At 45.5% G+C, this 15,706-nt stretch overlaps 1 protein-coding gene across 1 annotated transcript in view; it reads right to left on the reverse strand.

Annotated features, from left to right (window-relative positions):
• R3HDM2 (R3H domain containing 2) overlaps positions 1–15,706 on the reverse strand; it is a 71,187-nt gene that overhangs the window by 15,242 nt on the left and 40,239 nt on the right. The window contains exons 14-18 of the mRNA XM_058042205.1: positions 12,241–12,330; positions 9,031–9,276; positions 7,000–7,126; positions 5,473–5,708; positions 4,506–4,660 (exon numbers count right to left, since the gene is read on the reverse strand). Of these exons, the coding sequence (XP_057898188.1) occupies positions 4,506–4,660; positions 5,473–5,708; positions 7,000–7,126; positions 9,031–9,276; positions 12,241–12,330 (854 nt within the window). The remainder of the gene's footprint in view (positions 1–4,505; positions 4,661–5,472; positions 5,709–6,999; positions 7,127–9,030; positions 9,277–12,240; positions 12,331–15,706) is intronic.

The following is a 15,706-nucleotide window of genomic DNA, read 5'->3' on the forward strand; positions in this document are numbered from 1 at the left end:
CACCCCAAGGGCTGGAAACAATCACCAGCTTTGTGTGAGGAGTTACAAACCACAAGAGTTGGAGTAAAATGATAGTGAATTAATCACTGGGTGAAAATGTAGAATTTTGGGGGTTTAGAATGGGGGTTCAGGAGGCAAAATGGAGGAATGTGGGCATGTCCTGCCTTTCTTCTTCTTCTTGGCCTCCATCTTCTGCCATGATGGTGGCATTTTGGGAGTGGTTTAGAGTAGAAGCTCACTGTCCAACATAGGTGATAGGTGTTGGAAAGTTATTGTAAATATGTTATATTTAGAATAGAAGCTCACTGTCTGACACAGGTGACAGGTATTGGGAAATTATTGTAAATATTGTACACATAGTTCATATTATAAAAAACTAACAGCACCCCAAGGGCTGGAAACAATCACCAGCTTTGTGTGAGGAGTTACAAACCACAAGAGTTTGAGTAAAATAATAGTGAATTAATCACTGGGTGAAAAATGGATTTTTTAGGGTTTTTAGAATGGGGGTTCAGGGGGCAAAATGGAGGAATGTGGGCATGTCCTGTCCTTCTTCTTCTTCTTGGCCTCCATCTTCTGCTGTGATGCTGGCACTTTTGGGATTGGTTTAGAGTAGAAGCTCACTGTCTAACACAGGTGATAGGTATTGGGAAGTAACTGTAAATATTGTACACGTAGTTTTTAGTATAAAAAATTAACACCACCCCAAGGGCTGGAAACAATCTCCAGCTGTTTGTGTGTTGTATTTTTACACCAATCTTTCTCATTCCCACACCCAGCTCCCTCTTCTCTGGGATGGGTGGGCACACGGCAGCTTCACCCCCTGGTGCTCAGGAAGGGATCCAGGATGGACAAGCTCAGGGAGGAGCAGAACTTGTGGCACCCACTCACCTCCAGCCACAGGAGAGAACAGAATCACAGAAATCCCAAGATGAAAGAGACCCACAAGGATCCCTGACTCCTGCCCTTGACAGAACACCCCAAACCCCCCAAAACTGTGGGCACAGCTCCCTTTTCACCCCCTGGCAGCTGCCAGAGCTTTACCTGGTGCCATTCTGCTGAGTTGTTTCCTACATTATAAACCCCTCACCACCTTATCAATGAAGTTTCCTACATTATAAACCCTTCACCACCTTATCAATGCATTTTTCTACATTATAAACCCCTCACCATTTTATCAATATAGTTTCCTACATTATAAACCCCTCACCATTTTATCAATACAGTTTCCTACATTTTAAACCCCTCACCACCTTATCAATGCATTTTTCTACATTATAAACCCCTCACCATCTTATCAATGAAGTTTCCTAAATTATAAACCCCTGACCATTTTATCAATACAGTTTCCTACATTATAAACCCCTCACCATCTTATCAATGCATTTTTCTACATTATAAACCCTTCACCATCTTATCAAGGCAGTTTCTCAATTATAACTCACTTACAACTCTTAGTTACAACTATAGAAACCTAAATTTACGATTTTTCTCCTCAATCTCTGCGCATTGTATTTTTACATCAATCCCAGCTCTTCCCAAGGCTCCTGCCCTTGACAGAACACCCCAAACCCCCCAAAACTGTGGGCAAAGCTCCATGTTCACCCCCTGGCAGCTGCCAGAGCTTTACCTGGTGCCATTCTGCTGAGTTGTTTCCTGTATTATAAACCCCTCACCACCTTATCAATGCATTTTTCTACATTATAAACCCCTCACCATCTTATCAATGCAGTTTCCTACATTATAAACCCCACACCACCTTATCAATGCATTTTTCTACATTATAAACCCCTCACCATCTTATCAATGCATTTTTCTACATTATAAACCCCTGACCATTTTATCAAGGAAGTTTCCTACATTATAAACCCCTGACCATTTTATCAATGCATTTTTCTACATTATAAACCCTTCACCACCTTATCAAGGCAGTTTCTCACTTTTATAACTCACTTGCAACTCTTACTTACAACTATAGAAACCTAAATTTACGATTTTTCTCCTCAATCTCTGCGCATTGTATTTTTACATCAATCCCAGCTTTTCCCAAGGCTCCTGCCCTTGACAGAACACCCCAAACCCCCCAAAACTGTGGGCACAGCTCCCTTTTCACCCCCTGGCAGCTGCCAGAGCTTTACCTGGTGCCATTCTGCTGAGTTGTTTCCTGTATTATAAACCCCTCACCATCCTATCAATGCAGTTTCCTACATTATGAACCCCTCACCACCTTATCAATGCATTTTTCTACATTATAAACCCCTGACTATCTTATCAATGAAGTTTCCCACATTATAAACCCCTCACCATCTTATCAATATAGTTTCCTACATTATAAACCCCTCACCATTTTATCAATACAGTTTCCTACATTTTAAACCCCTCACCACCTTATCAATGCATTTTTCTACATTATAAACCCCTCACCATCTTATCAATGAAGTTTCCTAAATTATAAACCCCTGACCATTTTATCAATACAGTTTCCTACATTATAAACCCCTCACCATCTTATCAATGCATTTTTCTACATTATAAACCCCTCACCATCTTATCAAGGCAGTTTCTCAATTATAACTCACTTACAACTCTTAGTTACAACTATAGAAACCTAAATTTACGATTTTTCTCCTCAATCTCTGCGCATTGTATTTTTACATCAATCCCAGCTCTTCCCAAGGCTCCTGCCCTTGACAGAACACCCCAAACCCCCCAAAACTGTGGGCAAAGCTCCATGTTCACCCCCTGGCAGCTGCCAGAGCTTTACCTGGTGCCATTCTGCTGAGTTGTTTCCTGTATTATAAACCCCTCACCACCTTATCAATGCATTTTTCTACATTATAAACCCCTCACCATCTTATCAATGCAGTTTCCTACATTATAAACCCCACACCACCTTATCAATGCATTTTTCTACATTATAAACCCCTCACCATCTTATCAATGCATTTTTCTACATTATAAACCCCTGACCATTTTATCAAGGAAGTTTCCTACATTATAAACCCCTGACCATTTTATCAATGCATTTTTCTACATTATAAACCCTTCACCACCTTATCAAGGCAGTTTCTCACTTACAACTCACTTACAACTCACTTACAACTATAGAAACCTAAATTTACGATTTTTCTCCTCAACTTCTGCGTATTGTATTTTTACATCAATCCCAGCTTTTCCCAAGGCTCCTGCCCTTGACAGAACACCCCAAACCCCCCAAAACTGTGGGCACAGCTCCGTGTTCACCCCCTGGCAGCTGCCAGAGCTTTACCTGGTGCCATTCTGCTGAGTTGTTTCCTACATTATAAACCCCTCACCACCTTATCAATGCAGTTTCCTACATTATAAACCCCTCACCATCTTATCAATGCAGTTTCCTACATTATAAACCCCACACCACCTTATCAATGAAGTTTCCTAAATTATAAACCCCTCACCATCTTATCAATGCATTTTTCTACATTATAAACCCCTCACCATCTTATCAATGAAGTTTCCTAAATTATAAACCCCTCACCATCTTATCAATGCAGTTTCCTACATTATAAACCCTTCACCACCTTATCAATGAAGTTTCCTACATTATAAACCCCTCACCATCTTATCAATGCATTTTTCTACATTATAAACCCCTCACCACCTTATCAATGCAGTTTCCTACATTATAAACCCCTCACCACCTTATCAATGCATTTTTCTACATTATAAACCCCTCACCATCTTATCAATGCAGTTTCCTACATTATAAACCCCTCACCATATTATCAATGCATTTTCCTACATTATAAACCCCTCACCATCTTATCAATACAGTTTCCTACATTATAAACCCTTCACCATCTTATCAAGGCAGTTTCTCACTTGTAACTCACTTACAACTATAGAAACCTAAATTTATGGTTTTTCTCCTCAATCTCTGCGTATTGTATTTTTACATCAATCCCAGCTTTTCCCAAGGCTCCTGCCCTTGACAGAACACCCCAAACCTTCCAAAACTGTGGGCACAGCTCCGTGTTCACCCCCTGGCAGCTGCCAGAGCTTTACCTGGTGCCATTCTGCTGAGTTGTTTCCTGTATTATAAACCCCTCACCACCTTATCAATGCATTTTTCTACATTATAAACCCCTCACCATCTTATCAATGCATTTTTCTACATTATAAACCCCTCACCACCTTATCAATGCAGTTTCCTACATTATAAACCCCTCACCACCTTATCAATGCAGTTTCCTACATTATAAACCCCTCACCACCTTATCAATGAAGTTTCCTACATTATAAACCCCTCACCATCTTATCAAGGCAGTTTCTCACTTACAACTCACTTACAGCTCACTTACAACTATAGAAACCTAAATTTATGGTTTTTCTCCTCAATCTCTGCGTATTGTATTTTTACATCAATCCCAGCTCTTCCCAAGGCTCCTGCCCTTGACAGAACACCCCAAACCCCCCAAAACCGTGGGCACAGCTCCCTGTTCACCCCCTGGCAGCTGCCACAGCTTTACCTGGTGCCATTCTGCTGGGCACTGGGGATGACACTGTAGTAGATGGGCACCCCTCCAGCCTGGAGCCCGCCCTGCACAGACTGGCTGGCTGGCACCAGCACGGGCTGCTGGAAGGGCTGCTGGACCACGTTCTGGGACTCACTGGCCATGGGCACCTGGGCAGGGAGGAGAGCAGCAGGTTACAGAAACAGAGCAGGGAAAACGGCCCCAAGGCACCAAGCAGGGTGAGGAGACTCCAGGTGGGTTTTTCTGACAGCCCACAGCAACCTCGCCCTGGCAGAGCCCGTGCCAGAGGTTCTCCCAGCTCCAGATGTGCCCCACAGATGCCCTGTGAGCAAATCCCCACTTTTGGGGGACCCCTTGGGCACATCCTACCCAGCCCTCCTGCCCGAGATGTGCCCCACACATCCCCACATGGATGTGCCCTCCTCATCCCTGGCAGCAAATCCCCACCCTTGGGCACATCCTGCCCAGCCAGAGCCCCCTGCCCATCCCGGTGAGCAAATCCCCACCTTTGGGGCATCCCTTGGGCACATCCTGCTCAGCCAGAGCCCCCTCCCCAGCTCTCCTGCTCCAGATGTGCCCCACAGATGCCCACATGGACGTGCCCTCCTCATCCCTGCGAGCAAATCCCCACTTTTGGGGGACCCCTTGAGGCACATCCATCCCTTGGGCACATCCTGCCCATCTTGAGCCCCCTGCCCAGCCCCCCAGTGCCCACCTGGTACGAGGGCAGGGCTGTGTACTGGACACACCAGCAGGGTGAGGAGACTTCAGGTGGGTTTTCTGACATCCCAGAGCCCCCTCCCAGACCTCCTGCCCCAGATGTGCCCCACAAATCCCCACATGGATGTGCCCTCCTCATCCCTATGAGGAAACCCCCAACTTTAGGGGATCCCTGGGCACATCCATCCCTTGGGCACATCCTGCCCAGCCAGAGCCCCCTGCCCATCACCCCAGTGCCCACCTGGTACGAGGGCAGGGCTGTGTACTGCACCATCAGCCCTTGCATCTGGCTGCCCATGCTGCTCCTCTGGGTGCTGAGCAGCCCGGGGGGCTGTGCCTGCTGCACCCCCAGCACGTTCTGCATCTGGCCCCCCAAATTGTTCCTCTGGCTGCCGAGGAGCCCGGGGGGCTGAGGCTGCTGCACCCCCACCACGCCCTGGTAGCTCTGCTGCTGGTTGGACATCATGGGCTGTAAACCTGCCACGACAGGGAGGGAACGGGGACACGTCACAGGGGGACAGGGGAAATGACAATGAATTTGAGGTTTGGGGAATAAATAACCACAGATTTAAAATTTGGGGAATAAATAACCCCGGATTTGGGGAATAAATAACCTCAGATTTAAGATTTAGGGAATAAATAACTCTAAATTTAAGGAATAAATAACCTCAGATTTAAAATTTAAGGAATAAATAACCCCAGATTTAGGGAATAAATAACCCCAAATATAAGATAAAAGGAATAATTAACCTCAGATTTAAGATTTAGGGAAAAAATAACCCCAGATTTAAGATTTAGGGAATAAATAACCTCAGATTTAAAATTTAGGGAATAAATAACCCCAGGTTTAGGGAATAAATAACCCCAGATTTGGGGAATAAATAGTCTCAGATTTAAAATTGGGGGAATAAATAACCCCAGAATTGGGGAATAAATAACCTCAGATTTAGGGAATAAATAACCCCAGATTTGGGGAATAAATAACCTCAGATTTGGGGAATAAATAACCACAAATTTGGGGAATAAATAACCTCAGATTTAAAATTTGGGGAATAAATAACCACGGATTTGGGGAATAAATAACCTCAGATTTGGGGAATAAATAACCACAGATTTGGGGAATAAATAACCTCAGATTTAGGGAATAAATAACCTCAGATTTAGTGAATAAATAACCTCAGATTTAAAATTTGGGGAATGAATAACCCCGGATTTAAGATTTAGGGACTAAATAACCCCAGATTTAAGATTTAGGGAATAAATAACCCCAAATTTAAGATTTAGGGACTAAATAACCCCAGATTTAAGATTTAGGGAAAAAATAACCCCAAATTTACATTTTAGGGGGAAAATATCCCCAAATTTAAGATTTAGGGAATAAATAACCCCAAATTGAAGATTTAGGAAAAAAAAATAACCCCAAATTTAAGATTTAGGGAATCAAATCCTGCCTTTGCCCTCCCACCTCCTGCTGAAGAGAAGGGAAAGCAGAAGCAGATGTAAACACACCCAAGGGAAGCTCCTGGCTCTAAATTCGCTCCAAATTCTAAATTCAGTGGGGTTTAAATCCACCTCACGCCCTCCCCGAGCAAGCTCAGAGGAGAGGGAGGGAAGGACACAACCCCTCTGCAGACAGACAGACAGACAGACAGACAGACAAACACCCATGAGCACCCAGCACAGGGGAGATCCCTGGAGCAAATAAAACCAGCAGGAATGGGGAAATGAACGCCTTTAACCCTTTTTAAACCCTTTTTTCAGCCCTTACCTGGCTGCTGGGACTGCTGGGGGAGCTGCTGGGGGCGCTGGGAGCTGTAGGCCACTGGGTGACTGAGGGGTCGGTATTGCTGGCTGGAGTTGGGGTACTGCCCAGGGGGGTAGTAAGAAACCTGAATCTGCAAAAGAAAAATCACCAGTGGTGAGAGCACAGCAGGGATCAGGAGCAAGGAAACTGATTTTTAAAATATATTTTATGGAAAATATAATTTATATATGTTTAATGGAAAATATATATATATTTTATGAAAAGTCCTTTTGTTATTTTTTTTTCTCTTGAGAAGCTGAGAGGCCTCAGAAATGAAATGTAAATGTAAATAATGTAAATGATGTGTAAATAATGATTTTTCGGGTTTGTTTCTCCTGTGTTTTGCTGCTCTGGAATGTGGTTGGAGATTTTTTTATTTGGACTTCATGACCAGTCATGGTCAGGCTGTGTCAGGACTCAGCAAGGGGTCAAGAGCTTTTCATTATCAATTCTTTGTAGCCTTCTGTCTGTATCCTATCTCTATTCTTTAGTGTATTTTTAGAATATAATATAATATAATATAATATAATATAATATAATATAATATAATATAATATAATATAATATAATATAATATAATATAACATAATATAATATAATATAATATAACATAATATAACATAACATAATATAACATAATATAATATGATATATCATATCATATCACATCACATCATATCATATCTCATACCACGCAATGTAATGTAATGTAATATAAAACATAATATCATATATTATCGTATCATATAATATAATATTGTTTTGTATAATGTAATGTAATGTAATGTAATACAATGTAATATTATAATAAATTAGCCTTCTAAGAACATGAAGTCAGACCCTCAAACCCCCTCCTCAGCAACCTCAGGCCTGCCAGCTCTGGGGATATCCCCAGACATATATATGTCAATATGATATAATATGATATGATATGATATGATATGATATAATATAATATAATATAATATAATATAATATAATATAATATAATATATAGTATAATATAGTATATGATAGTATATGATAGTATATGATAGTATACGATATGATATGATATGATATGATATGATATGATATGATATAATAGAATATAATATTGTATAATATAATATAATATCATAAAGTATGATATGAGATGAGGTAAGGTAATGTAATGTAATGTAATATAATATCATATCATATTATATCATATTGTATAATAACTTATTGTATAATAGAATATAATATTGTATAACATATTGTATAATAGAATATAATATTGTATAATATAATATCATATAGTATGATATGAGATAATGTAATGTAAAGTAATATAATATCATATCATATAATACAATATAATACAATGTAATATAATACAATATAGTAGAATTATATCATATAGTACAATAACATTGTGTAATAGAATATAATATTGTATAATATAATATCATATAGTATGATATGAGGTAATGTAATGTAATGCAATATAATATAATATAATATCATATCATAGCATGTAATATAATACAATATAATACAATGTAATATAATACAATATAGTAGAATTTTATCATATAGTATAATAACATATTGTATAATAGAATATAATATTGTATAATATAATAGAATATAATATTGTATAATATAATATAATATCATATAGTATGATATGAGATAATGTAATATAATATAATATAATATAATATAATATAATATAATATAATATAATATAATATAATATAATATAATATAATATAATATAATATAATGTAATATAATACAATGTAATATAATACAATATAGTAGAATTATATCACATAGTATAATAACATATTGTATAATAGAATATAATATTGTATAACATCATATAGTATGATATGAGATAATGTAATGTGATGTAACGTGATATAATGTAATATAATGCCATATAATAATAAATCACCCTTCTAAGAGCACGGAGTCAGACCCAGCTCCGCAGGGACCCCTCCCCAGGCCCCCCTCCTGCCCTGTTACCTGCTGAGGGGGCTGGATGTAGCCCTGGGGCTGCAGCACCGGCTGGCTGGGGGCCGTGTGCCCCGAGGCAGAGTAGCTGGAGGTGGGGATGGGCTGCCCAGGGGGGGCTGCCATGATGAACCCCGGCTGCTGCGGGTGCTGGGACAGCAGCGACGGCTGGAACATCCCCGACGAGGGGTCCGGAGCTTCTGTGGAGCCCTGGCGGCTCAGGCTGATCTGCCCGAAGGGGCTGCTGAGCTCGTCGGCCTGGAGCGGGGTAAGGATGGAGGAGGTGGGACAAAAGGAGCCAAGAGCAGTGGGACACAGCTCTCTGCTGGTAATACAGACCCCTTCTCCCACAGAAGCCCCCCAAAAGCCCCCCAGACATGAGATACAGAGCAGGACAGGGTGACATGCCAGCTGATATCAGCAGGACAGGGTGACATGCCAGCTGAGCTTGTTGGCTTGGAAAGGGGCAAGGATGGAGGAGGTGGGACAAAAGGAGCAGCAGGACACAGCTTCTCTTCTCCCAGAGAAGCCCCCCAAAAGCCCCCCAAACATGAACCATGGACCTAGAGCAGGACAGGGGGACACGGGACATGCCAGCTGAGCTCATCAGCCTGGAACAGGGCAAGGATGGAGGAGGTGGGACAAAAGGAGCAGCAGGACACAGCTCTGCTGGTAAATACAGACCCCTTCTCCCAGAGAAGCCCCCCAAAAAGCCCCCAAACATGAACCACAGACCTAGAGCAGGACAGGGGGACATGGGACATGCCAGCTGAGCTTGTTGGCTTGGAACGGGGTAAGGATGGAGGAGATGGGACAAAAAGAGCCAAGAGCAGCAGGACACAGCTTCTCTTCTCCCAGAGAAGCCCCCACAAAAGCCCCCAAACACAGAGCAGGAAAGGGGGACATGGGACATGCCAGCTGAGCTTGTTGGTCTGGAGTAGGGCAAGGATGGAGGAGGTGGGACAAAAGGAGCAGCAGGACACAGCTTCTCTTCTCCCAGAGAAGCCCCCCAAAAAGCCCCCAAACACAGAGCAGGAAAGGGGGACATGCCAGCTGAGCTCAGCAGCCTGGAACGTGTCAAGGATGGAGGAGATGGGACAAAAAGAGCCACGACCAGCAGGACCCAGCTCTGCCCGTTAATGCACACCCCTTCTCCCCACAAAAGCCCTCCAAACACGAGCCACAGACCCAGAGCAGGACAGGGGGACGTGCCAGCTGAGCTCAGCAGACGCTGGGGACACGAGGGGTGACACCAGTCCAGCTGCCACGTCCCATGGGGGACACCATTCCCAAAAGATCCACGTGGAGACCCCACAGGGGCTGGGCTGAGCCCAGGGGGCTGTCACGGCCCCCAGAGCCCACAGTGAGCACAAGAACTGCTGGGGAGCTCTGGGCTTGGGATTGGGTTTGCTCTTCCCAAGGCCACCACTCCAGCACTGGTGGCCTCAAGCATCTGCTGGGGAGCTCTGGGCTTGGGATTTGCTCTTCCCAAGCTCTTTGCAAGGCCACCACTCCAGCAGTGATGGTCCCGTGGCCTCAGACATCTTCTGGGGAGCTCTGAATTTGCTCTTCCCAGGCTCCTTCCAAGGCATCTTCTGGGGAGCTCTGGGCTTGATTTTGTTCTTCCCAGGCTCTTTCCAAGGCCACCACTCCAGCAGCAATGGTCCTGTGGCCTCAGGCATCTGTTGGGGAGCTCTGGGCTTAGAATTTGCTCTTTCAATGGCCACAACTCCAGCAGTGATGGTCCCGTGGCCTCAGACATCTTCTGGGGAGCTCTGGGAAGTCTGAATTTGCTCTTCCCAGGCTCCTTCTAAGACCTCTTTTGGGGAGCTCTGGGCTTGATTTTGTTCTTCCCAGGCTCTTTCCAAGGCCACCACTCCAGCAGTGATGGTCCCATGGCCTCAGACCGCAGCCAGCACAGGGGAGATCCCTGGAGCAAATAAAACCTCCAATCTTCTGGGGAGCTCTGGGATCTCTGATTTTGCTCTTCCCAGGCTCTTTCCAAGGCCACCACTCCAGCAGCAATGCTCCTGTGGCCTCAGGCATCTGCTGGGAGCTCTGGGAGCTCTGAATTTTCTCTTCCCAGGCTCTTTCCACCCTTCAATGGTGGTCCCACAGCCTCAGGCATTGCTGGGGAGCTCTGGGAGCTCTGAATTTGCACTTCCCAGGCTCTTTCCAAGGTCACCACTCCAGCAGTGGTGGCCTCAGACATCTTTTTGGAGCTCTGGGATCTCTGATTTTTCTCTTCCCAGGCTCTTTGCAAGGCATCTGCTGGGAGCTCTGGGCTTGGAATTTTTTCTTGCCAAGTCTTTCTAACCAGCACTGGTGGCCTCAGGCATCGTTTTGGGAGCTCTGGGAGCTCTGAATTTGCTCTTCCCAGGCTCTTTCCACCCTTCAATGGTGGTCCCACGGCCTCAGGCATTGCTGGGGAGCTCCGGGAGCTCTTAATTTGCCCTTCCCAGGCTCTTTCCAAACCCACCACTGAAGCAGTGGTGGCTCCATGGCCTCAAGCATCTTCTGGGGAGCTCTGGGCTTGGGATTTGCTCCTTCCGAGGCCACCAACCCAACAGTGGCAGTCCTGTGGCCTCAAGCATCTGCTGGGAGCTCTGGGAGATTTGAATTTTCTCTTCCCAGGCTCTTTCCAACCAGCAGTGATGGCCTCAGGTATCTGCTGGGGAGCTCTGGGCTTGGAATTTGCTCTTTCAATGGCCACAGCTCCAGCAGTGGTGGCCTCAGGCATCTGCTGGGGAGCTCTGGGAGCTCTGAATTTGCTCCTCCCAGGCTCTTTCCAACCAGCAGTGGAGGTCCCATGGCCTCAGGCATTGCTGGGGAGCTCTGGGAACTCTGAATTTGCTCCTCCCAGGCTCTTTCCAAGAATACCACACCAGCAGTGAATGTCCCATGGCCTCAAGCATGTGCTTGAGGAGCTCTGGGAACTCTGAATTTGCTCTTCCCAAGCCCTTTCCAACCAGCAGTGGAGGTCCCACGGTCTCAGACATCTTTTTGGGAGCCCTGGGAGCTCTGAATTTGCTCTTCCCAGGCTCTTTCCACCCATCACTGGTGGTCCCGTGGCCTCAGGGATGCCAGAGCTGGCCGGACCCCAGACCCAGGGGTCGGGTGGGTGTGTTGGGGACACAGCTGATCAGCACAAGCTCACGCACACCACAAACACAGCACAGAGCACAAGAGACACGGAGCAAGAGAGGAACTGGGGCTTTGTACCAGGCTGTACTGCTGGGGTGGAGACACTGGCAGGAGGACTTGGGGGCAGGAGCTTGGAGAGTACGGAACGGGCTGCAGCGCCGGCACCGGCTACACCAGCAGAGAGGGGTGGGAGGGAGGAAAATGAGGGAAAAAAGGGAGGAAAAGGAGAAAGGAAAAGGGAAGAATGGGGAGGAGGAGAAGGGAGGGAAAGGGAGGAAAATGAGGGAAAAGGGGGAAGGCAAAGGGAGGAAAGAGGGGGAGGAAAAGGAAGGAAAAGGGAGGAAAAGTAGGGAGGAAAATGAGGAAGGAAAAAAGAAGGAAAAGGGAGGAAAAGGAAGGGAAAGGGAGGAAAAGGAGGGAAAAGGGGGAAGGAAAAGGAAAGGAGGAAGGAAAAGGGAGGAAGGAGAGGGAGGAGAAGGAGGGAGGAAAAGGGAGGAAGGAAAGGGAGAAGGAAAAGGGGGAAGAAAATGAAGGAGGATGGAGGAAAGGGGAGGAAAAGGAGGGAGGAAAGGGGAAGAGGAAAAGGAGGGAAGAAAATTAGGGGGAAAGGAGAAGAAGGAGGGAGGGAGGGAGGGAGGGAGGGAAGGAAGGAAGGAAGGAAGGAAGTGGCGGAAGGAAGGAAGTGGCGGAAGGAAGGAAGTGGCGGAAGGAAGGAAGGAAGGAAGTGGCGGAAGGAAGGAAGTGGCGGAAGGAAGTGGCGGAAGGAAGTGGCGGAAGGAAGTGGCGGAAGGAAGGAAGGAAGTGGCGGAAGGAAGTGGCGGAAGGAAGTGGCGGAAGGAAGTGGCGGAAGGAAGTGGCGGAAGGAAGTGGCGGAAGGAAGTGGCGGAAGGAAGTGGCGGAAGGAAGTGGCGGAAGGAAGTGGCGGAAGGAAGGAAGGAAGTGGCGGAAGGAAGTGGCGGAAGGAAGGAAGGAAGTGGCGGAAGGAAGTGGCGGAAGGAAGTGGCGGAAGGAAGTGGCGGAAGGAAGTGGCGGAAGGAAGTGGCGGAAGGAAGTGGCGGAAGGAAGTGGCGGAAGGAAGTGGCGGAAGGAAGTGGCGGAAGGAAGTGGCGGAAGGAAGTGGCGGAAGGAAGGAAGTGGCGGAAGGAAGGAAGTGGCGGAAGGAAGGAAGGAAGGAAGGAAGGAAGGAAGGAAGGAAGGAAGGAAGGAAGGAAGGAAGGAAGGAAGGAAGGAAGGAAGGAAGGAAGGAAGGAAGGAAGGAAGGAAGGAAGGAGAGAAAGAAGGAACAACAAGGTTAGTCAAGTCAAGTGAGCCAACTGCAAACACAGAGGGGCTTTGCAGGGAGTTGGGGAGCACAGGAACCATTCCAGGCCAGCATCCACCATCCATCCATCCATCCATCCATCCATCCATCCATCCATCCATCCATCCATCCATCCATCCATCCATCCATCCATCCCATCAGGCACAGCCCAGCCATCTCAGGGGTCTCTGCTGCTCCCCACGGTGCTCCTGGGCCATCCCTGCACACTCACCTTCCACGGGGAGCCCTGCTTTGTCACCTGGAGCCCTTCATGGCACTAAAAGCCTTCAGTGGAACCCCCACCCTGTGCTCTGGGCACCAATGGTCACCGCTGGATGGGGGGAATTGATTGGTGACACTGAAGGGACATGGGCATGGTGCATTTCCAGACCCTTCAAAACACTCAAACAGCTTCAAATCAGTTTTACTAAGACCTAAACCCTTGGATGGGACAGTAAAACCCCTAAAATCTCCACCCCATGTTTTGGGCACCAATAGTCAGTGCTGGATGGGGGGGAAGTTGATCCTTTAATGTGACCTCTGGTGACACAGAAGGGACATGGACATGGGCATGGTGCATTTCCAGACCCTTCAAAACACTCAAACAACCTGAAATCAGTTTTTCCAGGCTCTAAGCCCTTGGATGGGACAGTAAAACCCCTAAAATCTCCACCCTGAGCTTTGGGCACCAATGGTCAGCACTGAATGGGGGCATTGATCCTTTGATTTCACCTTTGGATGGACTTGGGCATGGTGCATTTCCACACCCTTCAAAACACTCAAACGACCTAAAATCAGTTTTTCCAGGCTCTAAACCCTTGGATGGGACAGTAAAACCCCTAAAATCCCCACCCCATGTTTTGGGCACCAATGGTCAGTGCTGGATGGGAGGGGTTGATCCTTTGATTTTACCTTTGGTGACATAGAATGGACAGGGACATGGGCATGGTGCATTTCCAGACCCTTCAAAACAGCCAAACAGCCTAAAATCAGTTTTTCCAGGCTCTAAGCCCTTGGATGAGACAGTAAAACCTCGCTTTGTGCTTTGGGCACCAATGGTCAGTGCTGGATGGATGGGGTTTGATGCTTTGATTTGACCTCTGGTGACACAGAAGGGACATGGACATGGGCATGGTGCATTTCCACACCCTTCAAAACACTCAAACAACCTGAAATCAGTTTTTCCTGGCCCTAAACCCTTGGATGAGACAGCCTGTGCTTTGAGCACCAATGGTAAGTGCTGGATGGGGGGGAAGTTGATCCTTTGATTTGACCTTTGGCGACATAGAAGGGACAGGGACATGGGCATGGTGCATTTCCAGACCCTTCAAAACACTCAAACAGCCTGAAATCAGTTTTTCCAGGCTCTAAACCCTCGGATGAGACAGTAAAACCCCTAAAATCTCCACCCTGAGCTTTGGGCACCAATGGTCAGCACTGAATGGGGGCATTGATCCTTTGATTTCACCTTTGGATGGACATGGGCATGGTGCATTTCCAGACCCTTCAAAACACTCAAACAACCTAAAATCAGTTTTTTTCCAGGCCCTAAACCCTTGGATGAGACAGCAGGAGATACAAACTGAAATCTAAATCTCTCCTGCTTGAATTAAAGGCGTTTCCTGAGAATTCCTGGATCGCATTAGGCAAACCAATAAAGGAAGAAATATAAAAGAAGCAAATATATTCTAGTAAAGTTATGAAACACAAGGGATTCCTCTGGCTCTGCTTCCCCCAAGAAGCAGATTTCTAGGAGCCAAAGAAATTGATTTACAAGATGGGAGGAGGGGGCAGAAATGAGGCAGAAGATTTACTTTGTTTGAAAAGAATGTTTGCATCATGATTTATGAATATGCAACAGGCTGTTGCTTTAAAGGGTTAATCCTTTGTTAGTGCCCAGGAATCATCTGGACTTGTGTAATTCTTTGCTTTTATTGTCCTAACTCTGATTGTCCAAACTCTTATTACTATTTTTATAACTATTTTTATAACTGTTAAACTTCTAAAATTTCAACACAAGCGACTGGGGTTTTTTGCACATAGCAACGCTTCATGCCAGCAAAAAAAAGCTGAATCACTTTAATTTTCTCTAATTTTTAAATTATTTTTTCAGGTTTTTTTGGCTGAAAATAATTCAAAAATTAGGCAAACTTTGAGTCATGATCTAAATCTCTCCTGCTTGAATTAAAGGTGTTCCCTGAGAATTTCTGGATCGCGTCAGGCAAACCAATAAAGGAAGAAATA

Source organism: Melospiza georgiana, chromosome 29 (genome assembly GCF_028018845.1).
Source record: "Melospiza georgiana isolate bMelGeo1 chromosome 29, bMelGeo1.pri, whole genome shotgun sequence".
Taxonomy (NCBI): Eukaryota; Metazoa; Chordata; class Aves; order Passeriformes; family Passerellidae; genus Melospiza; species Melospiza georgiana.